This window comes from Heloderma suspectum, chromosome 2 (assembly GCF_057233095.1).
Source record: "Heloderma suspectum isolate Gila_16-S chromosome 2, 16-S_ref, whole genome shotgun sequence".
NCBI classification, from domain to species: Eukaryota; Metazoa; Chordata; class Lepidosauria; order Squamata; family Helodermatidae; genus Heloderma; species Heloderma suspectum.
This window is the reverse complement of record NC_139459.1, coordinates 197,913,201-197,938,872: the sequence shown is the minus strand read 5'-3', so window position 1 is coordinate 197,938,872 and position 25,672 is coordinate 197,913,201. Positions and strand designations below refer to the sequence as shown.

The 25,672-nt window shown below is 43.4% G+C and overlaps 1 protein-coding gene across 17 annotated transcripts in view; it reads right to left on the bottom strand.

Annotated features, from left to right (window-relative positions):
* The window catches only part of STXBP4 (syntaxin binding protein 4), a 188,885-nt gene that overhangs the window by 129,323 nt on the left and 33,890 nt on the right, over positions 1 to 25,672 (bottom strand). For all 17 annotated transcript variants that reach the window (XR_014788150.1, XR_014788151.1, XM_084837212.1 and 14 more), the window contains 6 exons: positions 24,566 to 24,672; positions 23,582 to 23,768; positions 17,762 to 17,840; positions 12,038 to 12,132; positions 5,096 to 5,192; positions 501 to 613 (listed from right to left, as the gene is read on the bottom strand). Coding sequence is in view for 15 of the 17 variants with exons in the window: in XM_084837212.1 (XP_084693338.1) it covers positions 501 to 613; positions 5,096 to 5,192; positions 12,038 to 12,132; positions 17,762 to 17,840; positions 23,582 to 23,768; positions 24,566 to 24,672 (678 nt within the window). In the remaining 2 variants the exon portion in view is untranslated. The remainder of the gene's footprint in view (positions 1 to 500; positions 614 to 5,095; positions 5,193 to 12,037; positions 12,133 to 17,761; positions 17,841 to 23,581; positions 23,769 to 24,565; positions 24,673 to 25,672) is intronic.

Below are 25,672 nucleotides of genomic sequence, written 5' to 3'. Positions count from 1 at the left end.
ACAATACAGATAATTGGATATAGCACTTAGCCTTTGAGAACTGCTGAGATCTTTCTTGAAAAGAAAAGATTTTATCTGCTGCTAGAAAAGCAGCTCTATGGATCTCTTTCAGAAAAGAGTCTAATCTAGCCTCCCCAGAAGATGGAATGTTTTAAATATACAAACAAATATATGCAATCATTTATTGACCACACACTTGGAATGGAACGATCAATAGACCTCTAAAACAACACAATAAGGACGCAATCCTATGCATGTTTAGACAGGGAAAAGGCCTACAACTCCCAGCATTCCACAGACAGCAATTTACAAGCATTTATGGTAATCCTGTGCAGTATGTTGCTCGCAAGACCGTGACTACAATCCTTCAAAGAAGTGTTTACAAAGCTGTGTTTAAATGAGTTAAGCTTAAAAATGGTAACAACCTTAAACAAATAAGCTTTGTTAACATCCACAATGGTTAAATTTTCAGAGTTCCAGTAAAGAGTCACATTATTTACCTGTGAGTCTAATAATGTGGCAATTTCCTGGGTAGTAAATCCTGCAGGTCCTTGGGCATCACCTGTCCCATCCAGCTGCAAACAGAATAGTGTTTTTGCCACCTGAACAAAATCTAAAATAGACAGTATGTTAGCATAAATCTGCAGGATCAACTGCAAAAGAATCAATGTACAGTTACCACCCAACCTCCCACTTCCAGCTTGACACCACTAGGGCTGCTCAGACAACACACTAACCCACGCTCAGTGGTTGAGTGTGCGTTGTTGTTGAACCATGGGTTAGCATGTTGCCCAAACATCCACGTGGTGGCTTGTTAACCATGCAATGTGATTTATTTTCTCGAACAAGCCACCTTGAGAACCCATGGTTTGTTGTTAACCACCCTGAACAACCCAACAAGCCAAACTGCATGGTTAATAAGCCACCCTGCAGACGTTCAGATAACACAGTAATCCACAGTTCAACAACAACCATGGTTCAACAACAACCAACACTCAACCACTGACTACTTATTTCACATTACTGGTTCTCTTTTTCCTAAATCTTTCTATTTTTATTACTTATTTGCTTTTTATTTTAATAGTAAATTATAAATAATTACAATAATCTATCAAAATCATTCTACAACTTCAGTTAAAGTATAACACATTCGAAATATAACTAAATATACCTCCAATAATGATGTTATACAAACAAATTGAACATAAACCTTATAAATATAATATTTAGACATTAAATTGTATCCAGCAATACATATGGATTAATATTATCCTGGACCTTGTTATTCCAAAAAGAAATAACCCAACTCTATTTTTCTATGAACTTATTTTCCTCTTGTCTTATTTCCCTAACTCTCACAATTTTAGTTAATTTGATCATATATACCATGTCCCATAAACTGTTAACCCACTCTTCAAGTGATGAAGAGTGGATTAACAGAGTGGATTTTCCTCCAGTTATAAGAAATGGTCATGTGCGCTGCTGTTAACATGTGCACAACCATTTCAACATCCTCCTCCAATACCAAGCAAGCCCTTAATATAACAGAATAAAACCACCAGTGGATCTGATGGTATATCATATCCTGTCCTATCTTTTTTTTCCAGGATTAATATCCAGTAACATCTGATTTTTAGGCCTGACCAAAGAAATACGAATCATATCTGCTTTTGCCAAGCCACATCTCCAACACTTATCACTCAAACCAGCACAGATTCTACTCCGCCTCAGAGGAGTCAAGTACCACCTACAAATCATCTGGAAAAAACCCTCTGTAAGATTCAAACACAATGTTGTTTTAGGTACCGTAATCGACACCCATTTCCATATTTCTGCTGATATTGTCCTAGAGAGCTCTTTTTCCTACTGTATCTGATATTGATTTTTAGATGATTCCATTTTAACAATCATTTCATAAATACCTCTCAATATTTCACTGTTGAAATATACCATTATGAAATATATATTACGAAATGTAAGTCATGTTTGTTGTTTATTCGTTCAGTCGCTTCCAACTCTTCATGACTTCATGGACCAGCCCACACCAGAGCTTCCTGTCAGCCATTGCCACCCCCAGCTCCCCCAAGGTCGAGTCCATCACCTCCAGAATATCTTCCATCCATCTTGCCCTTGGTTGGCCCCTCTTCCTTTAGTCTTCCACTTTCCCTAGCATCAGCATCTTCTCCAGGGTATCCCGTCTTCTCATTATGGGGCCAAAGTACTTCAGTTTTGCCTTTCATATCATTCCCTCAAGTGAGCAGTCTGGCTTTATTTCCTGGAGTATGGACTGGTTTGATCTTCTTGCAGTCCAAGGCACTCTCGGAATTTTCCTCCAGCACCACACTTCAAAAGCATCTATCTTCCTTCGCTCAGCCTTCCTTATGGTCCAGCTCTCGCAGCCATAGGTTACTACGGGGAATACCATTGCTTGAACTATGCGGACCTTTGTTGTCAGTGTGATGTCTCTGCTCTTAACTATTTTATCAAGATTTGTCATTGCTGTCCTCCCAAGAAGTAAATGTCTTCTGATTTCCTGGCTGCAATCAGCGTCTGCAGTAATCTTTGTGCCTAGAAATACAAAGTCTGTCACTGCCTCCACGTTTTCTCCCTCTATTTGCCAGTCATCAACCAAGCTGGTTGCCATAATCTTGGTGGTTTTTTTTGAGGTTTAACTGCAACCCAGCTTTAGCACTTTCTTTTCACCTTCGTCATGAGGTTCCTCAGCTCCTCCTCGCTTTCAGCCATCAAAGTGGTATCATCTGCATATCTGAGATGGTTAATGTTTCTTCCAGCAATTTTAACTCCAGCCTTGGAGTTAAAGCCCAGCACGTTGCCTGATGTGTTCTGCGTACAGGTTGAATAGGTAGGGTGAGCGTATACAACCCTGCTGTACTCCTTTCCCAATCTTAAACCAGTCCGTTGATCCGTGGTCTGTTCTTACTGTTGCTACTTGGTCGTTATACCAAGTATACCAAGTGGTATCATCTGCATATCTGAGATTCCTCAGGAGGCAGACAAGATGACTTGGTATCCCCATACCACCAAGAACTTTATTGGAGTGAATCAATATTTCAGATTCAAAGCTACCTCTCAGGGAGCCATATTTCTGAAACAACTGGTTAACAATACACCTCACCTGCAGTATTGAAGAAATGAAAGTTGTGTCTGCTGCATTTCTTGTAAGTTAAATCCTAACCATTCCAATTTAGTTAAATTGATTTTATATCCTGATAGATGACCAAATTCTATGAGAAGCTTGAAAAGATTTCCAAATGTTTGTTCTGATCTTCCAAAACTAGCACAATATCATCTGCATACAGATTTATTTTAATTTGATCTTTATGCAGTTTTACTCTGGGTATTTCAAAACTAGGTCAAACAGCCTCTGCTAGAAGTTCAATTGAGAGAGCAAATAATTACAATGATAACAGGCATCCTTGACGTATACCTCTTTTAAACTGAAAAGCATCTGATTTTACTCTATTAACAAAAACTAATGCCATGGGGTTCATTATATATTAATTGAATCTAGCTAGAAAATTCTTCTCCCATTTCAAATTTCAACAAAACGTGGTGGAGGTAGCTCCATTCTACCCTGTCAAAGGCCTGTTCTGCATCAAGAGATAACTGCCCATAGGGATTTCCCTGCTTTCTGATCTTAAAAATTAATTTTAAGAGTTTTCAAACATTGGTTGATAATTTTTGACCCTAAGTCTTTCTATATCATCCATTTCCCAAAATCCGCTGGATACAAATGGTATGCGGTGAAATTTATACAAAAAGACAGTGAACATATAAGAAGACAGCAGTATTTTGAAAAATTCAGATGTTTTGGCCTACAACTCTCAGGATCCCTCACCACTGGCTATACTTGCTAAGTCTGATGGAAGCTGGAGGCCAAAACATCTGGAGGGCCACAAGTTACCCACCCCTGATTCAGATACTTCCTCTTTGCTTGCTATTAAATCAGAACAGGCAAGCTATGGTTGTGCTCGCTGCTCCAAACTGGAATTTCAAGCCTCAGCATGATCCTGATTTGCTATTCTGGTTTGAGAAGCGAGCACAAACCATACAGTTCAGAGGTAATGACAAACTATAATTTGCACTAAAGAGAAAGCAACGAATCAAATCTGAGCATGCAAAAGTGGGGAAGCACAGGACCCTCAACATATTTCTGATCCTCTAAATCATTTTCCTGCTACACACCTCAGTCATTCAAGCATATAAAATTATTAATAAGCTTAAATAGTAATTATACTACTGTAACAATGAGGCTGGGACAGACCCATGACTAAGTATGTGATCCTAGGCCTTGAGCAGTAATCCTTAACTGTAGTCTAAACTGCAGTTTCCAGGTGGTCCATGAGTCCTTAGTGAAAACAGAAGAAAACAATGGTGTTTTCCAGAACAAATAACGATAAACACTAAAGCAGGACTCCTGCTGCACTCCAGTATAGCTATGAAGATGTGCACAGTAAAGGAAAAGAGGAACTGTTGCGATGCAGTGGGTAAACATTCCTAGTTGTGCACAGGTGCTGTGTCAGTCAAAGCTCTGCTATGCAGGACCAGTCTTTAATTTCTCATAACTCCTTAATTTTTCATAAGAATCCATGTGTGGGTTACATCACGCTTAGACTACTACAGCATGCTCTACGCAGGGCTACCTTTGAAGAGTGTTTAGCAGCTTCAGTTTGGTGCAAAATGTGGCAGCTAGGCTGCTAACTGGTACATGGAATCGAGATGATCTTACACCAATACTGACAGAACTGCATTAGTTTCCAATGGTTTTCCGGGCTCAATTCAAGGTGCTGGTTTTAATCTTTAAAGTCCTAAATAGCCTAGAGTCTGGCTATCTAGGGCATCACCTGTTTCTTTATGAACCTATCCAGTTATTCAGATATACAGTTTTATTAGCAGAATAATGAACATTGCATGAAAGGTTTTTATACAGAAGGCGTAGATAGATAGACAGACAGACAGACAGACAGACGTATAGACAGAGGGATAGATAGGGGGATGGATGGACGGACGGACAGACAGACAGACAGACAGAATCCCTGGTTACATTTTGCTAGAACTCTCTTCAAATAATTACCTCCAAAAGACACGGTCCCTTTAGAATCCTTTGGTAGCTGCTCCCTTAGGATTTCTTGTTGTTCTTTTGTGGGTTGAATCCCAAGATAATTCAGTGCCTAAGATTTATTAAGGCAGAAAAAGCACAGGAATTTATGTTATCTACCTTAGGATGATGAACATCACCTCTTCATGTGTACATCCTTTTCCACAAGCTCAGCTGCCCGAAGCAAATGAGGTCGTATGCATTCACAAAAGTGTCACGTGCAAACTGGAGAGCACACAACATTCTGAATCAGAGCAGAGATGTGGGAAATGCTGTTTGTTTATTGACGTAAATAATGTTTATCCTACTCCTTAGCTATAAAGGCTCCTATATATTTGCTTATGAGTTATGAAGAAAGCATAAGATTAATGCTAAAACGTACCTTTTTTAAAAAAGGCATTGATAGAGCACCCCAGAGAATGTTCAAAGTGGTTCATTACATTATCTTAGTACAATATAAGCACACTTTTATCCTTTCTGTTCTGCCTAAGCGATCCTCCTTATTACGCTTTAATGGGTAGCTTTACCTGCCAAGAAAGAGCACAATGCAGGACAAACATGACATGCAAGAAACCAAGTGAGAGTGTGTGTGCTTTTTAGACACAATCCGAATCCAGCTGCTCAGTAACCTCCATTCATTTCAGCAGGTTCCTGCTGAAATAGACGAAAAGATGCGGAGTGGCTGTGCTGGGTGGATTGTGCTCTGTCTTGGCAGATGGGGCTACCTATTAAAAGTATCATAAGCAGGGGGGATAAAGTGTACTTGCAAAATTACAGAGAGAGCCATTTGCCAGCTGTTTACCAGCACCTGAACACAGATTTAAGAGACGCTCTTTTAAAAGCATCCTGTGCAATTTGAAGTACATCTCCTTGGACTGCATTAGCACTTGGCCTTCTAAAAAAAACCCCACTACCAACAAAGAGAAAAAGTCTGAAGCCAATTCTTCAAATGTAGCTGATATCATACACAAAATGATATGAATCTGGAAGCTGGATGGCCCTCACAGCTCACAGCAGTTTAAACAAAAAAGAAAGGATTTTGCTCTCATTATCCTTGAAAGGCGAGAAGCAAAATAAGCATTACGAAAACAGAAATGAGTTCCTCTTGCACAAGAAGCACACAAAACAGATAGTGACAAAGGCAAATGACAGCAACAGATCTCTGCTTAAAGCATCTTGATGAAGGCACTCGAAGGGGGGAAAGCTGTATGATTGAGACTCCCTTTCCTCTCAAACTGCAGATGTTTCAGGGAAGCAACGAGCAGTAGTAATGGGGGGACTTCAATGACTCTGGTATCTGCTGGGAGACAAACTTGGCTAAGCACGGAATCCCTAGGAGATTCTTAACATGCCTGCCAGACAACTTCCTTTCCAGAATGTAGTGGAGCCTTCTCTGTGGAGGAAGGAACACGGGGATCCGCTCTCCATGATTTGATCCTAACCAAGTGGTGAGAGTTGACTAATGAGAATAAAGTAGCAGGAACTTTGAGGGAAAGTGACCGTGTAATGCTGGAATTCATGATCTGACCAAAGCTAAAAGTGGCCATAGCTGAACGTGTACGCTGGAGTTCAGGAAAGCTTGTTTTAATAAGCTCAGGGAAATGCTAGGTAGGATTCCAATCAGCCAGAGAAAGAGCAGCCTCAGGGAGCTTGCTTCACCCCTCCCTTCCAAAAAGAACACTCAGCTTTAACAGACAGTTGCCCTGGAACTGCAGACTCTGGCACATCCACTGGCCAAAGAACCAAGGGTCACGGGAAGGCTGCACCCCCTGAATCCTAGGGAAAACATCACAGCAAGAGGGAGACCAGCCAGGCCCTACATATTGGCTACAGAGGGAGCAGCAGCAGGAAGCTCACTTCACCCCGCCCTGCCAGAAACAACATCTATAAGAATGTTGTAACTAAAAACTAATGCCTGAGTTTGCTTTTTTCCTCCTTCCTCCCAATCTCTTTTCTTTCCGCGTTGTGCCTTTTAGATTGCAAGTCTGAGGGCAAGGACTGTCTTCGCAAGCCTCCTTACAAAGTCCTTTTTGGCTGAAGAGCCAGGTCAAATTGTGGAGTGGTTCCTAATAAACATTAACCTTGCTACCACCTTCTTTGGCAAGCCACATCTATGTCAAGCATGCTCCAGTGGAGGCAGCTTATTTATTTACTTCAACCAGAGGCCCTTCTATGCATCACATGGGACCCTCTACCATCCTGCTCCTCTCAGGCTGGCGGTATGTGTTGCACTGTGACGAGAAGTGGCTTTCCTGGGACAGTGGGGCTCTAAGTCCTCCAAGAAGCCAATCTGTAATGTGCTTTCAATGCATGTGTGGGGTGGATGAGGGATGAAGCCTGCAAACACAGCTGGGAAATAGCAGGATGACACTTCCACAATGAACAGCCTTGCAGCAATTTCAGCACCACATTTGGCTCCAAAGGTCTAGTCAGCTACATGAGCATGTGAAGCCTCCTTTTTAGTTCTTGGTACTCTCGCCCTCTCTGTGAGGTCTCACGTCGAGTCCAAAGAGTCCTTACAGAAATTCATTTACTTGGGAACAAGAACAAAGAGAACAATTTCATACTGTAGCTACAAAGTGCTTACGACTGTTGGCCAACATGGGAATCTTCCAGTAACTTTGGCTGAAGACCTGCAGTAATATATATTGTGCATTTTAGAGATCATAAGAAATAAGCTAGTCTGCTATATGCTTTTTTTAAAGAAAAGACAACAAGATAACCTAAGGCACAGAAAATTACATCACACTAAAGTCCCATTGAACTCACTGGGCCACACATTCGTTACAACCTAACTTGTTCTACTGAGTTGAGCTTAAGTTAGTGGGACTTAAGCACAACTGAGTTTCCCAGGATTTGAGCTAAGGGTTTTCTATATTTAAAAATACAATGCCATTACTAGACTATTTCCTACACAGTAAAAGACACAGACTAAGGTGAAATTAAAGCAGGAAAAAGAAAAAAAGGGGAAGAAAAACTATCTATATGGCTGTCTATGAATAACTGTGATCTGCTAAGTCCAGACAGACAGTACTGAAACACAATCTTTTTTAAAGTGATTTTGCAACTGCTAAATGATGGGGGAACAAATCCATAGATAATTTAAAAATTCAGAAAATATATTATCACTCTAGATTAAGGCAGAGGTTCATTTTCCACCACTTTTTCTGCTACAATTACTTTTTTGTTTACACACAATATTTTCCATAATACATCAAGAGGATCTAGTGTTCCCTTTAAAGTGTTGATTAGTTGTTCCTAGGGACCTCCCAAAATGTCATCCACTTTTGCTGCTCCATTTGCAGGCAAAGAAAATGTGAGGCACATTCTGGCAATTTTATTGGGGTAGGGATGGAAAACAAGAGCAAAATGGGGACAAGTAATGGGGAAGGGGCTTATTGTGGCAGCAACAGACGTTCTTCAGGAGGTTCACCACCACAACTCCCGCTTGGAATGGTGCTACATTGAGAGGTTATATTATTCGAAGAGGAATTGTGGTTAAAAACCATGGCAGGGGTACCATTTTTCAGCAGCAACTGACATTTTTTTACCCACAATTCCCCTTAGAACTATACTATGGTGATGTAAGTGTAGTCTTCCCCAAACTGGTGCTCTCCAAATGTGTTGGACTACGATCCCCATCACCCCCAGCAATCATGGTCAATTGCCATGCTGGCTGGGGATGATGGGAGTTCCACTCCAACACATCTGGAGGGCACCAGGTTGGAGAAGGCTGATTTAGTGTCATTTACAGGGGCGTCGTTGGGGGTAGGGGTTGGAATGGCCGCCACCAGAAGGATCCATTGGAAAACTGGCAGCATTCGTGAAAAGAAAAGGAAATAAAGAGTGAAAAGGGTAGGCCTGCTTTGCTCTCCCTTTCATTCCTGAATGCCGCCTCCCACAATCGAAGTCAAAGCTCTTTTTTGACAACTTTCACCTCAGTCCTCACTGTTCCTTATTGTTATATGTTATATTTATTATAAAGACCTAAAAGAATCTTCACAGAAAACAAACAAAAATCAAGAGCCAATATGATATCCTAATGACAGTGCTGGGCTAATAATGGGGAGACCAGGGTTCAAGTCTCCACTTAGCCATAGAGTTTGGTGAAAATCTCTGAGCCTAACCTACTTCACAGTGTTGTTCTGAGCATAAAACTGTGAGGTCTGAATTAGGACCTAATTCACTAATTACAGTTACACTAATATGGATTCTGCATAAGAAAAATTACATTTTGACCAAGGGATTCTGACTTGTTCTCTCATATGAATTCCAAAAAGGCCATATGTAAGAAGACACACCATAAGCCTAGGCCTGCTATTACAAAAGCACCATACACTACCAAACAACTATCAGCAAAGCTGAGGCAGGGTTCGAGGAATGCTATGCACCAGCACCCAGTTTCTAGGCTTTGGCATTTTTGCAGCCTCGACTGCAGTTTTGGGAAGGATACCAAAACGAGGAAAAAAAAGTTAAATTAGCTTAAAGAAAATAATTTATGTCAATTATTTACATAATAGTACATTAGCAAGGCATTTCCTCACAGACACACAATGCTCCCAGTAGACCGCTTACAAGCAGCTAATCTCACGCTGCTCTGTGGTTGTGATTTGCCATGACACACACTCCACTACAAGCCTCCATGTACGTAGACTTAACCAGAATTTTATGAGGAGCTCTTGGTTGTGAGGAACCTTTGGTCCAAAGCAAAAATGACCACGGATTCCTTGGAGATGATTTCACTGTTTTGCTTCATGATAAAACATTTGCAAGCATCCTTGCACAAAACGCTCCATGCAGTGTGCTGCTGGATTTCCCAGAAAATCAGCCAGTTTGTTCATCACAATGGAGACAGTGTAGAAAAGCCATGTGTATCACACACTGAAGCCTCTCCCACCCACCCATCCCAGGGCTCGTAGCAGCAGAGAAACAGCCATCTTGGAGAGGACCTCTGGGTGATGGGAGAGGCTTTAGCCTCCCTGGTGATCCCTTCTCAGTAGGCAGGCAGGAAGGGTAGGTTTAAACCTCCCCATCCCTACATGCTAAGATGTGAGTGGGAGGGAGAAGAGTTTGTGTGCGGGTGCCTGTGGGGATGTATGTGTGCAAGCTTGCATGGCCTGGGCGAGCACTGCATGCAGCTTTCGGGGCCAAACAAGGATGCTCACCCCTCCAGTAGAGGAAGGGCAGATAAATATTTATAATTTAGACAGAAAATGTGAAGATGTTCTGTGTGTGTGTGAAAAACAATTTGAAAAACAAAAAATTGTTTTTCACACACTGGGCTGTATCCTCTCCCAGCCCTGTGCTAGGTTACTTAATTTCTAAGCCACCCTTTGGTATAAAATGCCCAGGGCAGTGGGCAATCAATAATAAAAGTATAAAAACAAAAACAAAAGCATGGAGACAACAGCCATAAAACCAATGAAATCTAGCGGGGCTGTACCATAAAATTAAAATCAGTTATAAAGCAGGCTGACATGCCTGGTTTTCAAGATTTTGAAAAGAAATCTTGACCAAAAGGGCAGAAGTTTAGTGCCAGTCGAGCTTTCCTCGGGACAGCATTCCATATTCCATGGAAGTAGAAGCAGTGGGGAGAGGAGAATGCAGAAAAGAAGCAGGGCAGATGATCATCAGGGAGCCAGATCCAGATCATGCATCATGGACACACTTTGAAGTAGGTAACACTACTGGTGATTCACCACTGATAGAATGTGTCAGCACTTTCCCACGTGCACTGAGTGCTGGGGGTGGGTGGGTTGCCTGGCCTTCTGACCTTCAAAGGTGGCTTTGTGGGTAGGGGACACAGGGCCAATGCTGGAAGGGTGTGTGTGTGGCTGAACCCACAGTATACCATATGTAGCCCTTCGAATCCTGGCCCTAAGTCAAAATCAAAGAATGGAATTGATGTGCACCGGAGCTTTCGTGGGAGCCTTTGCTGCAGGAGCTTCCTGTCCTGAAAAGGTAACCTGCTCTTCTCTTTAAGAAGCAGCTTGCCTCTTCAGACAGCGGGACTACTGTAGCAGAAATGACCCCCAAATGCAGCAGTTCTACTCTGTGATACTCTTATTCATCTGTAAATTATTTCTTGCTACACTGGGTTTTGTGGAGCTATTTAAGTTAATATCCTGCATGGTCTGCAAAAAAACCTCAAACCACTATGCAGTTCTGATGCTAGGAAATGAAACCACAGCATCACATTCTTAAAATATATTGGGCTGTATCCAGTGCTGGCCACCCACCAGCTCTAAGCATGTTGCGCTAGTGCCGGCGTGCAGAATCTCTTTCAAATTCTATTTTGGAGTCGCTTTCGGGGGCTGTGTTCCAGTGGTGGGCAGGGCTGAAGGCAAAAGGGTCCAAAAATGGCAGCCTATGGTGGCTTAAGGCTCTCACTGCCAGTAACCAAGCCTTAAGATTTCAGTCTTTAGAATGAGGGGAAGGGTGCACAAAAGCTAGGAAACCATCATATGATTGAGGGTGGGGCCTTGGAAAGGGGGCGTGGCCATCTGGGGAATCCTGGAAGACTGGACTGGGACTCCAGGTGGGCTGGATTTGGCCCCCAGGCCTGACATTCTGCACCCCTATGCTAGCAGGACGGACAGGTAGCGCAACAGGGAAGTGGCACTTGCTAGCACAACCCAAGAAACTTCCCCAAGCCAACGCTTCTGGAACGGACGTACTGCAATGGCCAGCACTGGATACTGCCCATTGATCCAGCCAGACCATTTCAATGTTTACTACGTCATTTCATCATGTGTCGGTGCAGATTGAGCAGAGCAGATCATAAGCTTGATGAGTAAATTCATTACCCAAGTGGAATTATAATTTTATTTTGAAGTAACATGAAATATGTGCTTCAGGAACTCTCTGTTGCCAAATTACAGAAAGAACAAAGGGAAAAATAAGATGAGATATATTTACCATCTCTAATTTATCTGCTTTGAGACGAACTGCGGGATTTAGAGAAATCTTCCTTCTTTGTGGCCCATAATCATCACTCCAGGTGCGGCCAACAGCTAAGAGACAACAGGTTGCATATTAATTGGAAATCTAATTGGATTTTTTTTTTTCTGCTGAAGGATGTGTTCTGAACTCCTGCTGTTCAAACAACTCAAGCTAATCACCTGAATGCCAGAATTAACTCCAATGTTTATTATTTCTCCCCTTTTAAATATTAAGCAAGATGATATTAAAATGTTTATTAAAGATCTCGAATGGAAACTTATGGATGCTGCTGAACTACAGGTTGAACCTCTTTGTATTCATCCACGAAGAGACCAGAGGGCGGTGGAGAGAGTGAAAGCAAAAAGCTGCAGCATAATTGGTAAAAAGCGTTGTGGAACAAACAGGCATGGCTGAAACCGTAAAGGTCATATTCTGATAAGAGGCACATGGCTTACACCTGTGACACCTCTTTTCAACAAGACACCGAAAAAGAAACAGGAGGGGGACTGGATATGAATGTATTTACAAAGACCTTCGAAGTTCTTTGTGATTTGTAAAGCCTTAGGCTGTGATTCAGGAGCACATGTCCAATCATGTTCTGTGGGGAGCATTTCACTTTGGACAGATCTTCCTGCCAAGTCATCAAGCTGCTTTTTTCAACACCCCCGCCCCCGCCAAGGGTATCTGTTATATAGTCGAGTGTACAGAGTTGGCCCCAAGAGTAGGCAGTCCTAGGACAGCACGCCACATGGGAGCATGGGCCGGTCGCCGTAACACTGCCATGTTTCATGGGCTTTTAAAACAAAAACAGGAACAGGCAAAGTACAGGTGGATGGACAAAACAATTCTACGGGCAGGCAAGGAAAGCAAATGCAGAGAAGCTTTAATACTACAGGCAGCATTGGGGAAGGGGTCCTATGAAAAGCAAGAAGGACATGTGGAAGAGACTTTGGGGCCTAACTGTGAGAGAGCTTGTATGCAGGTAAGCCAGAGCAATGTTATCAGAGGTTGTCAGACCGGAGTATTTCCTCTTACTGCGGGAATAACATGCCAATGAAACCTTTCTCCCCAGCACATGTACTGGGTTCCAGTTTTGGCAGCCAGTATTTCGATGGTCCTGGCTACACATCCCCTTTCCAGTCTTCACCTTGTCCCACGCTGCTACTCACCCAAGGAATTAGCTGCTACTCACTCACCTTTGCAGCAGGACTTCACTTTTTCTCATCCTGAGGGAACCCCACTGGCTCTGCTCCTTGTTATCTCCGGCAATGGCTAATCTTTCCCCCTCTTCGCCCTCTGGCTGTAGGCATCACCAAACAGAACAAAGAAGGACCAGAGCAGAGCCAGCCAGGGTTTCTCTTGCAAGGTGCTGCTGCTGCAAGGGCAAGTAGGAAATATGTGCGCTCTCTCTGCCAGGGGTGCGGGACCAAAAAATAATATCTGGGAGGAGGCTCTCCAGCCAGGACTGCTTGTACTGTCAGAATTGGAGGCCAGAACTGGAGGCACAAGAGTGCGCATTAGAGGGTGAGAGGCACAAAGGGGAATCCCTTTCATATCTCCCATCAGAGATAAGGAAGTGCCACTTCCTGCCAAAGGAAGTGAAGCGGGTGGCTACCAGGAAGAGGGCCTTTTCTGCTGTGGCACCCCGGCTCTGGAATGATCTCCTTAGATCGGTTCGCCTGGAGTCTGCGTTGCAGTCCTTTCGGTGCCAGGTGAGGACCTTTTTTATTTTCGCAGTGTTTTAGCACTCTAGTCTTTTAGCTCCGCTGTTTTAAATCTATATTTTAAATCTCTGCATAGCTGCTAGGTTTTATTCTGGTTATACTTCTATATTGCAGTTTTAAGCTTCCATATTTTATATTGTTTGAAGTTGTGCTTTGTGGTTTTAATTTTTCTGAACCACCCAGACAGCTTCGGCAATTGGGTGGTTTAGAAATGAAATGAAGTAAATAAATAAATAAAGTAAAATAAGCTGGGGATTCACCTGCACCAGCTGAGCGTCAGCGTCAGCCAAGTCCCTTCCCCCACTGCCCACACCCTGATTCAGATGTGAGCAGTGAAGGAAGGAGCAGCCTGACTCAGAGAATTTTTTTTTTTTTAAAAAGGGGGTGGGGGCAGATGACGTCATGGGAAGGTCCAGGGCTTTGTGGTGGAGCCCTACCCCATGACAACAACTGGCCTGCTGGCTTGGTCCAGGAGTTTAATCCTGCCCCCGGACCAAAAGTTTAATCCTGCCCTCCCTTGAAGTAAGGAATGATCGGAGACCTGTAGATGAAAGCCCTCTTGGGGCTCGAGGTCTCAGGGGTGGAGCACCAACATCCCCAATATCCAACGTAGGTGGTGGGGAGAACCCCCCCCCCCCATTTTAATATAGTTCCTTGATTACCAAATGGTTATGGATGGCCCCGTTAAGCAACCTACTTAACACAATAAAGGTGATCGGGCCTTTCTCTCTCTCTCCTGTTACACTCCAGTTGTAAACAAGTGTGTACAGCAAAAGTCACCCAAAATGAGATCTTCCCAGAATATCCTGCCATTCACAGCATTTTGCACTTACCGGGCATTTTTCATGGTGAGGCACATTGAACCAAAATGAACTGTAACCTTGCCACTTATGCCTAGATTTCTTGGAGAGGTTTTTAGTTATTCAAACCCCACAGTAGAGAGCATGAAGCACCAACCATAGATATTACAGTAACCTTCTAATGAAATCTGGCTTTTCCCTGTGCAGGTACTGATTTTGAAAACAGGGCTCCCCACGTAGAAGCTGTTTTAGCGAGCGAAGCGTAGAGATGTGGAGGTAACCAGGCCCCCTGTTTTACGCTGGTTGCATGAGAGCTTCTGTACCGCGGTTCTTTCCTGCACTCCTGGGATAAAATGAGCCGCTCAGGGCCGTGTGAGAATAGTCCACGCAGCTGATCACCCCCATACCACTGTTGCCCCAGTTTCTTGGAGGGGCAACAGCAGCACTGATGTGGGGAGGAAGTGCGGCATTGGCCCCCTCCCGCACGTTCCAGGTCTTCTCACATTACCCCGACAGAGCAGGAAGAAGTCACTGGCAGCACAACAAGCATGTCATGCCAATGGCATAATGTAAGAAGGGACCCAAATAAAGTTATATGACAATATTCTTGTTAGCATGGAACAGGAGTGTACAATGTTGGTCACAGGAACCCCACAATCTTGAGTCATTTTTGCACTGTGGTGTAGCCAGGGTGGTGTAGTGGCGAGGGTGTTGACTGGGAGTCGGGAGATCCGGGTCTTAGTCCCCACTCGGCCATGGGAGCTCACTAGGTGACTTTGGGCCAGTCACAGACTCTCAGCCCAACTGACCTCACAGGGTTGTTGTTGTGAGGATAAGATGGAGAGGGGGAGGATTATGTATGCTGCCTTGGGTTCTTTGAGGAGGAAAAACGGTGGGACATAAATGTAATAAATAAATAATTCTAGTTAATTCTCTCTTCTAGAAAGCAAATTACCGTGGCTGGGATCCAAAGAGGTACCTTAGGCCTGCTCAAGGCTTTAGGCCCCACTGGTACTTTAGACTATTTATTATTGTTGTCATCATCATCATCATTATCATCATTATTGTTATCATTATTAATAGTAGCAGCAGCAGCAGCGGAAGATGCCTTTCTCTAAAATCACTCAAGGCATCTTACAGCAAGGGCTAAAACATACACAGATCACAACACAGACCACAAACTGCTTTTGAAACTTCTCTCTGTTTCAAAAGAGCTTTGTCACAAGGCCTAGGGAGCGGGGGGTGGCTGCTATTCAAGAAACACCCCCTTGGGGTGCACTGACTTTTATGAGATCAGCAAGAACTTAGGGTGAAATCTTAGCCTTCTAACATTCACTGACGACATACTGCTGAACGAGGACACCATCTTACTCCAAAAACATGGCCACAAAAAAGGCAACGTTTTAAGGGGACACCTTGTGAGTGGGAGACTATCTGAGAAAAAGGCACCAAATCTCTGCTATATGGATTATACATTTATACACTGGACAAACACTTTGAACTTCCATCACAACTTCAACCACCATCCGTCTGATTCTGGAATATTCCCCAGACACAAGCTTCTCCAGGACTGCAGTCAGCATAAGCAATGGCAGCCTGCAAATGATTATTTATAAAGAAACCTACAGACAACTCCAGAGTTCCAGCAGAACCAACAGTATGTAACCCCACCCCCAGGTTTTTTAAAAATTATTTTTTACCACCATTCACTGGGCCAATTCTCACTTGGGTATGCATCACCCAAGAACAAACTGCATGTAAATTGCACATTTGTGAAAGTGCCCCTTTAAAATACCCAGTAGCAGTGACAGGGGCAAAGCAAGTAATTACCACCATCCCTTGTCAATAGCTGAGTCCCTGCCTTCTCCCCAGTCTTTTACCTTTCCTCTGGTAAATGTCAAAACAAAATGCAAGATTCTTTAATCCACATTTATGCCTCTAATATACATGTGCCAAATGTGTATATGTGCAGAATGCTATAGCTTTGAAAAAGCTTTGTTTCCATGGCAACTTGATCTTGATGTATGGATGGTGGTGTTCACTTTGCAATGCCAAATGAGTGTACTGATTACTAATACTATATGCTTGGCAGGTTTCAAACTATCTACCTTTAGGGAAGCCTTGCCACATCAGGTCGTCTGCTGAGGAACCTCTGCACATCTGTCATATAAGCCCTGTAAAGAGCAGAGTGTTTGAAGGCACACTTCGGGTTCATGCCTGGCTTCAGCCAGCCCTACTGGATTTAACTATTCGCTGCAGGAACTACAGCTTCATCCCAGAAAACATCCAGATGTGTGTTTGAGGGAAGATCAGTTGTGGTGTTGGGCAAGCTTGCCCAGATATTCACAGAGAGAAGTTTCTGGGGAGCCCCCAAATTCCCTGGAACATACTTTGAAAACAATGTATTTATTCGCTCCATTTACCTCCCACATTTCCTTCATTACAGAACCCAAGTGGTGTATGTGGGCTTCCCAGATGGTCTCTCATCCATGCACTGGCCATGTCCACGCCTGCTTAGCTTCAGCAAGGTTACCGCATCTGCTTTCAGAGTCGAAATCAGCCTTCCCCAACAAGGTGCCCTCCTGATGTTTTGGACTACAACTCCCATCAGTGCCAGCCATTATGACCAACTACTAGGGATGATGGGGACTGTAGTCCATGCTGGAGAAGGCTGGTCTAAATGAACATGATGCAGCAAACTTGCCGATACTAAAGTTTAGACTAGGAGTGGGCAGAAGGTAGATCTCCAGATGTTTTGGATTTCAACTCCCCAAAGCCACGGCTAACATGGCCAATGATCAGGAATGCTGAGAGTTGAAGCCCCAATCTGGAGACCTGCTATCTGCCCACCCTGGTTTAGACAATGCCCTGGGACCTACAGCCCCAAATGAAAGGTGTAAATGCCGAATTATAGCTCCAGCTGTGGAAGCAAATGTTACAAGCAAGGGCAATCCATCTTTGTTCCGGCATCCCATAAAATAGCCAAGAGTCATTACATTAGAAAGGTACTGCTGGACAATTCATTCATTCATTCATTTCAGTCTTTCATTCAAGTTAGAAAGAATGGCCCATATAGAGCCTTTTAAAAAGGAAAAACACATTACATGTTACTCACATGAAAGAGTAATAGCAACCCCCCGCCTCAAATGAGAGAAAGCAAACAAATGAGTGTTTACCCCCAACAGACACATCAGCGGTACTCTGGTTTGCAGAAAATGCTGAAGATTGTTCTTTCTTCTTGAATCCCGCCTTTGTCTATGAAAGGAAAACATAAAATTAGGAAGTTCCATTTATTAAAGTAGGTCAGGGACCAGACTAAAAACATATGTCATTTCAATGCACACATGCACGCACGCACACACACATCAAAAACTACTGACTGGTTGTGGAGAAGAAATGTGCCTATGCTTTGTCTAAAGATCTAACGCATGTAATACAGGGACAATGAAGGCCTGCCGAGAAATCCAATTGGCTGGTTACCTTTACAACAGAAAACAAAGCCCCTAGACTCTAGAATAAGAATTAGCAACCCCTTTGGAAGAGTGGTCTGTGTTGATTGTTCCTCAAGCTGTACCAGTGTAATTGGTATGCCCACCATGATTGTTTCAGCTTTGCTCCAGCCACTTCTGCCAAGAACCACTCCCTGCCCCATCGTCATTTCATGCAGTCATGTGACCATGCTGGAATAAACAGAGTTAACTGCAGAGAGTAGGAGAAGCTACATAAGAACTGCACAGGCCCAAAGTGACTTAGTCTGCAGGCTGGACTGATCAATGGTCACCACACCATACTGGCAGCTGCAAAAAAAAGGGGAGGGTGTGTTACATTAGATATGTGGGCAAGCTTAATATGCACTGCTTGATTTGCAACACGGCACTCTCAAATAAGGGCCTCTAGCTAAGGAATTCACTCCCAGCAACCTGCCAGATTTCAAGTCTGGAAGAGCCATCAATAGATTTAACATACACTTGCTGACTCTGCCCCATCCTCTGCAGTCTGGCTTAGTTTGTGTCCAATTTTTCTTATAGCTTTGCACAGAGTTGCTGCAGTGGTGGTCCTGAGAACAGGAGATCCTGAACAGGGACTGGCCATCATTTATTAGCTGAAGGCACACACGGGACTTTACACCAAGGAATGCCTAACCTGCCTGGGGGATCCATCTCCCCTGCTTCTTTTGACAAAAACAGCAGCACTGGAAATGTCAATTGTTCAGGCTATTGCATCATTAAAGGCATTCAAATGACTCCATCTTATTCATAACCACGTAAGTCCATTTCAGTTCTATGCAAGGGTCCTGAAAGCTCAAATCCAGCTTTATTAATATCCTAGCAAATGGACCCCAGCTTTGCATGGGTTGGAATAGCCCTTAGCTTGATAGAGCCCATTGGTAGCCCTAGGAATGGCCTCTGCTGTAGTGCAGCCCTATAGCCCTCTGAGCATCTGTCCACTCCACTGCTGGGAGGGGATCTGACCCATCGCAGAGGAGCGAGGGCAGTCATATAAGTCTGTCCTTCGGTCTACTAATCTTCCCAGGCTTCAAACTGTATGGACTGCAAAGCTATGCACTGGTTAGGGAAGTCTGCCACTTAGTGACTGAAGATGTTACTGAAGGCTTCAACCACACTGTTGTTGTTCAGTCGTTTAGTCGTGGCCGACTCTTCGTGACCCCATGGACCATAGCACGCAAGGCCTTCCTGTCCTGCGCTCTCTCCCGGAGCGTGTTCAAGTCCATATTCATTGCATCAGTGATGCTATCTAGCCATCTCATCCTCTGCCGTCCCCTTCTCCTTTTGCCGTCAGTCTTTCCCAGCATCAGGGTCTTTTCCAGGGAATTTTCTCTTCGCATTAGGTGGCCAAAATATTTGAGCTTCAGCTTCAGGATCTGTCCTTCCAATGAGCACTCAGGGTTGATTTCCTTTAGGGTTGACTGATTTGACCTCCTTGCAGTCCAGGGGACTCATAAGAGTCTTCTCCAGCACCACAGTTCGAAAGCATCAATTCTTCGGCGCTCAGCCTTCCTTATAGTCCAACTCTCACAGCCATACGTTACTACTAGGAAAACCATAGCTTTGATTACGTGGACCTTTGTCGGGAAGGTGATGTCTCTGCTTCTTACTATTGCTGTCTAGGTGTGCCATAGCTTTCCTCCCAAGGAGCAAGCGTCTTTTAATTTCATGGCTACAGTCACCGTCTGCGGTGATCTTGGAGCCCAAGAAAATAAAATCTGTCACTGCTTCCATTTCTTCCCCTTCTATAAGCCAGGAAGTGATGGGGCCAGATGCCATGATCTTAGTTTTTTAATGTTGAGTTTCAAACCAGCTTTTGCACTCTCCACTTTCACCCTCAACAAGAGGCTCTTGAGATCCTCTTCGCTTTCTGCCATTAGGGTGGTATCATCTGCGTATCTGAGGTTGTTGATAATTCTCCCGGCAATCTTAATTCCGACCTGTGATTCATCCAACTCAGCGTTTCTCAAGATGTACTCCGCATATAAGTTAAATAAGCAGGGCGATAATATACAGCCTTGTCGTACTCCTTTCCCAATTTTGAACCACTCGGTTGTTCCATGTCTGGTTCTTACTGTTGCTTCTTGACCCTCGTACAGGTTTCTCAGGAGACAGGTAAGGTGGTCTGGTACTCCCATCTCTTTAAGAATTTGCCACAGTTTGTTGTGATCCACACAAAGGCTTTAGCATAGTCAGTGAAGCAGAAATAGAAGTTTTTCTGGAATTATCTTGCTTTCTCCATGATCCAGCGAAAGTTGGCGATTTGATTTCTAGTTCCTCTGCATCTTCGAAACCCAGCTTGTACTTCTGGTAGTTCTCGGTTCACATATTGCTGAAGCCTAGCTTGTAGGATTTTGAGCATCACCTTGCTGGCATGTGAAATGAGCGCAATTGTACGGTAGTTTGAACACTCTCTGGCATTGCCCTTCTTTGGAATTGGAATGTAAACTGACCTTTTCCAGTCTTGTGGCCACTGCTGAGTGTTCCAAATCTGTTGGCATATTGAGTGCAGCACTTTAACAGCATCATCTTTTAGGATTTTAAATAGCTCAGCTGAGATAATGTCATCTCCGCTAGCTTTGTTGTTAGTAATGCTTCCTAAGACCCACTTGACTTCCCTCTCTAGGATGTCCGGCTCAAGTTCAGTGAGCGCACTATCATGGCTATCAGGGACATTCAGATCTTTCCTGTATAGTTCTTCTGTGTATTCTTGCCACCTCTTCTTAATCTCATCTGCTTCTTGTAGGTCCCTGCCTTCTTTGTCCTTTATCATGCCCGTCTTTGCACAAAACGTTCCCTTGAGATATCCGATTTTCTTGAAGAGATCTTTAGTCTTTCCCATTCTGTTGTTTTCCTCGATTTCTTTGCATTGTTCATTTAAGAAGGCCTTCTTGCCTCTCCTTGCTATTCTCTGGAAATCTGCATTCAGTTGGATATATCTTCCCCTTTCTCCCTTGCTTTTCACTTCCCTTCTTTCCTCAGCTACTTGTAAAGCCTCATCAGACAGCCACTTTGCTTTCTTGCATTTCTTTTTCTTTGGGATGGATTGAGTTGCTCCCTCCTGAACAATGTTACGGACCTCCGTCCATAGTTCCTCAGGCACTCTATCAGGTCTAATCCCTGAAATCTATTCCTCACCTCCACTGTATATTCATCAGGGATATGATTTAGGTCATACCTGAATGGTTTAGTGGTTTTCCCGGCGTTCTTCAATTTAAGCCGAAATTTTGCAAGTAGCAGCTCATGATCTGAGCCACAGTCAGCTCCAGGTCTTGTTTTTACTGACTGTATGGAGCTTCTCCATCTTTGGCTGCAAAGGACATAATCAATCTGATTTCGATATTGACCATCTGGCGACGTCCATGTGTAGAGTCGCCTCTTGTGCTGTTGGAAAAGAGTGTTTGCTATGATCAGCGTGTTCTCTTGGCAAAACTCTATTAGCCTTTGTCCTGCTTCATTTTGTACACCAAGGCCATGCTTGCCTGTTATCCCGGTGATTTCTTGACTTCCTACTTTAGCATTCCAATCCCCTATGATGAAGAAGACATCTTTTTTTGGTATTAGTTCTAGAAGGTGTTGTAGGTCTTCATAGAACCGATCAACCTCAGCTTCTTCGGCATCAGTGGTTGGGGCATAGACTTGAATTACTGTGATGCTGAATGGTTTGCCTTGGATTCGTACTGAGATCATTCTATCGTTTTTGAGATTGTACCCTAGTACTGCTTTTCCCACCCTTGTGTTGACTATGAGTGCTGCTCCATTTCTTCTAAGGGATTCTTGCCCACAGTAGTAGATATGATGGTCACCTGAATTAAATTCGCCCATGCCTGTCCATTTGAGTTCGCTGATTCCCAAGATGTCGATGTTCAATCTTGCCATCTCATGTTTGACCACCTCCAGCTTACCTTGATTCATTGATCTTACAATCCAGGTTCCTAAACAATATTGTTCTTTACAGCATCGGACTTCCTTTTTACCACCAGACACATCCACAGCTGAGTGTCCTTTCGGCTTTGGCCCAGCCGCTTCACTCTTTCTGGCGCTACTTGGAAATTCCCTCTGCTCTTCCCCAGTAGTATATTGGGACACCTTCTGACCTGAGGGGCTCATCTTCCAACGTCATCTCTTTTAGCCTTGTGATACGTTCCATGGGGTTTTCTTGGCAAGAATACTGGAGTGGGTTGCCATTTCCTTCTCCAGTGGACCACATTTTGTCAGAACTCTCTGCCGTGACCTGTCCGTCTTGGGTGGCCCTGACGGCATAGCTTATGGCTTCACTGAGTTACGCAAGCCCCTTCGCCACAACAAGGCAGTGATCCATGAAGGGGTTCAACCACATGGACACCTTTAAATTAATTAATGCATTTTAAAAACAAAATAAACCCAAGGTACATATCTATAAGGTCTCCTTAGTATGCATGTCCAGTTTCAGGTAGCTAGGTTTCACAATCTTGGAACTATAGTGCTGATAGGCAGACACATATCCTTTTTTTTATTATCATAGATGCACTATGATGTTTTGCTCCCTCCTGCTTCTGCTCTCTGACTTCCAAGGAAGCTATGCCTGAAATTCCTTTATTTAAAATGCAATATCCAGTGCATATTTCCACTGTGCTTAGGATTGCAGTCCTAATTGGAATCACAACTTTCCCAAAGGTAAGGGGTGGAGGAGTTGAAGATTGATGTATTTTTATGAACCAAAGTAAGATGTGTTTGAGCACATACCGAGTAAAGGCAACCCTGCCTACGCATGCAGTTCAGACAGTTTTCAACCACTTTCTCTATCCAAAGAAATAGACTGTTCTTGTACGGTCAGTACAGTGTGTAAGTACTGATTAATTTATGTCTTATAAAGCAACTGGCTACCTACTGATTAGACTGAGGGCACAACCCTATGCACATTTAGAGAGAAGAAAGCCCTGCAACGCCCAGCATTCCCCAGCCAGGCTGGGGAATGTTGTGAGTTATAGGACATTTTCTGTCTAAACACGGATAGGGCTGTGCCTTTAAGCAGAATGCACAATGCTGGCAATGCTGGTAATGCTGAGCACGAACAGGAATTATACAAGTGTTGGTACTTGAACTGGTTTATTTTCCTCTTCCCCATCTCTACCCTTTTGTATCATGCCTATTCCAGAGTATACACCATTATACTTGCAAACTGCTTTCTGCAAGTAAGCGTTGGCAGAAAGTCATATACAAATGTAATAAACAAACCAAGACCTGTGTTCAAAATCCAGTCCAGGCATGGGCTACGTCAGGTCATTTCTCACAATTTTGGTTACCCATCTATGAAATGGGAATAATCACTCTAAAGTCCATGAAGTAATTTGGAGTATGAATGGCAAACACTGTAAGACATTCTGCCTTCTAGGTATATTGTGCAGCATCATTAAGGGTGACAGAAATCATATTCTGAAGAAAGACATTTCATAAGGACAGTTAACCTCTTACTTGAGGACTCTTAAGGTGGTTAAAGAGGATACTTACCACACTCAGAATCGACATCTTTGAAGCAATGTTCTCATTAGGAGACAAAGCCAGATTAAGCGCCAATGGAGAATGCTGCTGTCTACGCGCACCCGAAGTTATCAGACTAGAGGAGGATTGAATACTTTCCTCTTGACAGGGAGCAGTTTCATGTCGAATGAAAGCGATCTCCCAAGAAGAGTTTGATCTAAAATGAACAAAAAGGTTGTACACAGGTATGATGTGCTGCATTCTTCCTGTAATAATAAAGACTTCTTTGTAGCATTCCCCCTATCTAAATACTGTAGGTGGAAAATTAAGTTAAGTGAGTAAATAGAATCCAGGGAAACAGAGATTCTTTGCACACTTTTTATTGCAAAATGATGTAGTGTAATACTTTCCTTACGCCAACTGAAAGGTCACAAAAATGTGCAAGCTTTTGAGATCTCGAGATCTCTTAATCAGGCAAAATATCCCAAAAAGCAGGCTACAGGGATGTGTGTGGGCAGGTCAGGAGTAGTGGGGAAGGCTGACTGGATTTTGCAGTCAACATCCAGGCATAGTCTGATTTGGAGACAAAGCAATAAATGCTGCCACTAGAAAACATAAATTGTGTGATCAAAATAAGTTCTATATGAATCCAGTGAGGACAATTACGAATAGTTCAGTTTCCCAGCATCACTTCCAAAGTTGCTTCTCTCTCTCTCTCTCTTTCCACTATACCCACACACAAATTTCAAGTACAGCTTCTAACGTGGCACAGGGAGTTTTGTTGTTTAAAGGTAAAAGCCCTGTTGTACAGGCATCAAGCCAACAAACGGGCTTCTTTTTTAACTGCTTCCCTACACTCTATTTGTTTTTTTTTTGTATTTTCACTAACACATGTCTAAAATTCTCTCTGCAGTCATGAGGGCAACAGACAAAGGTTGACTAAATCTAAACTAGGAAGCTAGATGGATGCAAGGGGCAATGTTCTGCAGTCTGGTTTTGCCGTGCAGTGGTTACCTCAGCTTTGTTCTGTTGATTAAACTCCTTGCCTCTTCATAGGTGACTCCAATCAATGATTCCTTGTTAATGGATACAAGCTGGTCGCCAGGTCTCAGTCTCCCATCCTGAGGGAACAGCGAGGGCGGCATTTAGTACTGATTGTCACAATCGACCCAAGGAGGTCAACACAAACTTTTGAAATCTAACACTTCCAAGGAGACCTGGGGTGTTCAGTCGGTCACAGCCTTGAGAGCAGAGGCTGGCTGAGATCAATTTGCTAGACTTAGTCTGAGCTCTTTACACTGTGATATTGCAGAGAGGGGACACAGGTCTGGTATGCACCATTGTCCTGCTCAAGAGGGAGGTTTTCAGCCCCCTTGCTCTTCTCCCTGCTCACTTTCCCAAGGGATGTTGTCTCACTCATTCACTATGAGCAGGACGTGCTATTTTGCAAAGCATTGCAACCCTTTGTAGTGTGCTACAGCATATAGAACCTGCTGATAGCAAACAAGTCATATGATATACCCACTGTGAGCAGCTATCACAGCAACAATATTAAAAAAATATACATCTGCCATCAGCAAGCTAGCCTGCTGCCCCAGCAAGCACTTGCCCCTAAAATACACAACTGTTTTTTAAAATATGTGCACTAATTGTGTCTGCAAGGAAAAGGGAACGAACAGGAAAATTTCATGGTTTTTTAAAAGCATGTAATGCACCCCCCTCCTGTGGATCAGAATGCACAAGCATGCTTGAATGCTCCTAAAATACATATACAAAAAAACAACTCTCTGCCTATGGATATATTATACATTTGTTGGAGAAATCTAGTGGAGCATTCTCCCTAACGTGTTAAGTTTTCTGTGAGCAGGGAGCTTTATACGTGGGGGACTCTCAAAAATGTGATACCCCTACATGCATTCTGAACTGGTGGAGTCTCTGGAGAACTGAACTACATGCTATTTTTTTCTTCTTCTGAACACCTGCTTTGGTCTGACAACTCTGACTTAGGCAAGATCTAAACTAGATCATCACAGCTATTGCTTACACTCAAAGGTTTGCTAAAAATGCAAGGTATGGAACAGAAGCAGTGCTGTAGGTAGCACTTATAGTTTGTCGCTCCTA